Below are 2,903 nucleotides of genomic sequence, written 5' to 3' on the forward strand. Positions count from 1 at the left end.
CCCCTCTAAACACACACACCCAACTCCTTTGCTTTCCAATTGAATTGAAATAGCCATAATTGACAGGAGAATTCATAATCGAGAACGCCACGACCACGAACGACATGCTATTTCTACCTATATATACACGGAACTTTACATTTTATTGTGATAGAATTAATTTTGTATCGAGTGACTATTCAATTTAAAGCGACTGCCCAAACCAACCACAAACTAGAAAGTTATCAATAGGGGTTGCTCAACATGATGATTCTGCCCTAGTAAGGGCAAAAGTTGTGGAATTCTTTAATCATTAATAGTGGCTTCATCTTCATTTGAAATCCCTAAATCCCATAATGAATGATCCCTTCAAGATCCAATCAAACCCGGGTCCCCATTGAGGAAATTATAAGGAATTAAGATTATTTGATTTTTTTTTCCTACGTGTACATTGATATCTAGAAGTCCAACAAACCTCGACTAATTCAGTTTGAGTCGAGTCGATTTACTATGAAGGTAAAACTCTCCCAGCATGGATTTTTTTCATTCACAATATTCGAATCCGAAAGATTTTACTTAAAGGGAATAAACGCCGAACCGTCTGAATAAACTAATGTTGGTTAAGATTATTTGATGTAATTACTCTTAAAATTTCTTTTTGGGGCCCACATAGCTTTGACCCATCATAATCTCAAATTGCGGAAAGACGCAAAAATCTCAATGCTTCCCCTGTGACCCCAGACATTCGAATCATTTACCAATTCCCTGTCTATCTTTAACTCTACGCCCCTTTTCTGTTCATATATATAGTTGATTCATCTTGTCTCTTGATGATGAATCTCCATAAATATGCACGTATTATGTGCTCAAGCCATTAAGAAAAGAAAGAACATAATCAAGAGGCTTTTTGATGATTGTTGATCAGTACGTGTCAAAACTCAATTTGATTGAAGAGCGAATATATATGCGTGTCCCACTACCATTCATTGGAAAATTTAACTTCACCAACTAAACATTCACGATTAATTTCTCAATATTATTGAAACAATATGATAGATATAATTTCGTACCTCCTTGTAACAGATTAAATAAGTTTATTTAGTAAGTGATCACGATCGATTTAAACTATCATATGCACGAGGATTCGATCCGAAAATTGCGTTCAATGTTAATGATAACAAGATTGAGGAAGGGGATCAAGCTTGTTATACCCATGGGCCGCACTCAATAGTGTATTTGTATAAATATAATTGAAATGTACATGCATGAGGGGCAATCATGCATTGTCATTCCACATCAGGAAAGGTTTTAAACAAAAGATAAAAGCACGACAACATTGTAAAACCTAATTTATAATGGAAAGCAAACCCTAAAATTCACATGTAGATTTATAGCTACTAGAAGAATCACTGTTCCGTGTTCGTGAATGGATATCCTTCTTTCCCACCTAAACCATCTCTTCGCTATACTTCAAAAAGCTCTGATTATGTTAAATTTTCGATTGTTCCGGCTATTACATGATGATTCATTTCCACCAAGAACAGCACAAGCTCAAGTGGGTATGTGAACGTCAAGAATTCTTCATCGGATTTGATAAAAAACTTGTTTTGTTCTGCTCTTTACTGGGATTGACACACATTTTCCACTCCGAGTTTTCAATTTCGTGTTTACCATTCATATTCATATTGATGAAAGTTCACAGGATTAATCCCCTCAATATGTACCATGCTGGATTCCATCAGTAATTCCACAAGGTTTCGAGGTCGGAGTTGTCGGGCGAGTCATTAGATGGCGGAGAATTCATCCTCGGGGGTGAAACCATCATTCCCTCTGCCATGTCCACTAGCAAGTTCGGCATATCAAACAAGGCCTCCTCATCGACAAATTCTTCCTGCTTCGATGCTGTACTCTCTTGAACAATATTCGTTACTTCATTGCTCGTCTGGCCTGATTCGGGTGGCGAATCATCACCCCCAGCTTCGGCCTTCCTCGAGGCAGCGGCAGCAGCGGCTGCTCTCCGTATGTCAGCTGGGGCTGTGGAAGCTGGGACCGGGTATGACTTCATCAAGTGGGGGAAGTTGAGGATCGCATCTCCACCCTTCAGGGCCAGGGCCGCCACATCATATGCCGCGGCTGCCATCTCCGCTGTGGGGAATGTGCCGAGCCATATGCGCGTGGTCTTGCGGGGCTCCCGGATCTCCGACACCCATTTTCCGCTCCGACACCTTATTCCCCGAAAAGATGGGTGCCTGCCGGTGGGACTAGCGGAGCCAGGGCCAGTCCTAGGCGACATCTGTTGCTGCCGGGGAGAAGGGTTCCGGCCGCCACCCGAAGATGTCGGAGAAGGAGTCTCGACGACAAGTGAACGAGGGGATTGTAGGTCTAGAGGAGGCAGCGTACGAGGAAGAGGAGTGCTAGTTAGAGGAGGCTGTGGTGGTTCAAGGGCTGGACGTGGAGGCGGAGGTGGTGGCTGCGACGGCTGAGGAGGTGGTGGCTGGTCCACATGGGCCTCACTGGAAGGAGTGTGAGGGTCAGACATATAAAGGCTAACTCGAACTGTGTTTGTGGCTATATAAGAGAGAGGGATGATAGGGAAAGGGGATGGGTCCTCTATATATATATATATATATATATATATGTACACAAACATATGGGATATATGGTAGGGGTCTTATAAATTTTGAGTTAAAGGGGAAAGAGTTTTCGTCAAAAAGGTAATTTTAAAAAGCGTGGCCAATTCGCGGTTGAATACAAATATCGATTTTTCAACCCAAAAAGGCACAGAAAAATTCCAATCGATCGACTGACATATGTATTATATATATAAACATATAGTACAAAAGGATATGTGCGTGTGCGTGTTTGGGTGCATGCTATAATGTAATGAAGAGGGATAGTGAGAGAACACGCATTAGGCAAACAAG

At 41.7% G+C, this 2,903-nt stretch overlaps 1 protein-coding gene across 1 annotated transcript; it reads right to left on the reverse strand.

Annotated features, from left to right (window-relative positions):
* Window positions 1-1,438: 1,438 nt before the first annotated feature.
* LOC116197130 (ethylene-responsive transcription factor ERF027-like) lies at window positions 1,439-2,626 on the reverse strand. Its single transcript, XM_031527167.1, has one exon. The coding sequence runs from the start codon at window positions 2,516-2,518 to the stop codon at window positions 1,718-1,720; it is 801 nt and encodes a 266-aa protein (XP_031383027.1). The 5' UTR covers window positions 2,519-2,626; the 3' UTR covers window positions 1,439-1,717.
* Between the last annotated feature and the right edge of the window lie 277 nt (window positions 2,627-2,903).

The sequence above is a fragment of the Punica granatum genome, chromosome 1 (assembly GCF_007655135.1).
Source record: "Punica granatum isolate Tunisia-2019 chromosome 1, ASM765513v2, whole genome shotgun sequence".
NCBI lineage: Eukaryota > Viridiplantae > Streptophyta > Magnoliopsida > Myrtales > Lythraceae > Punica > Punica granatum.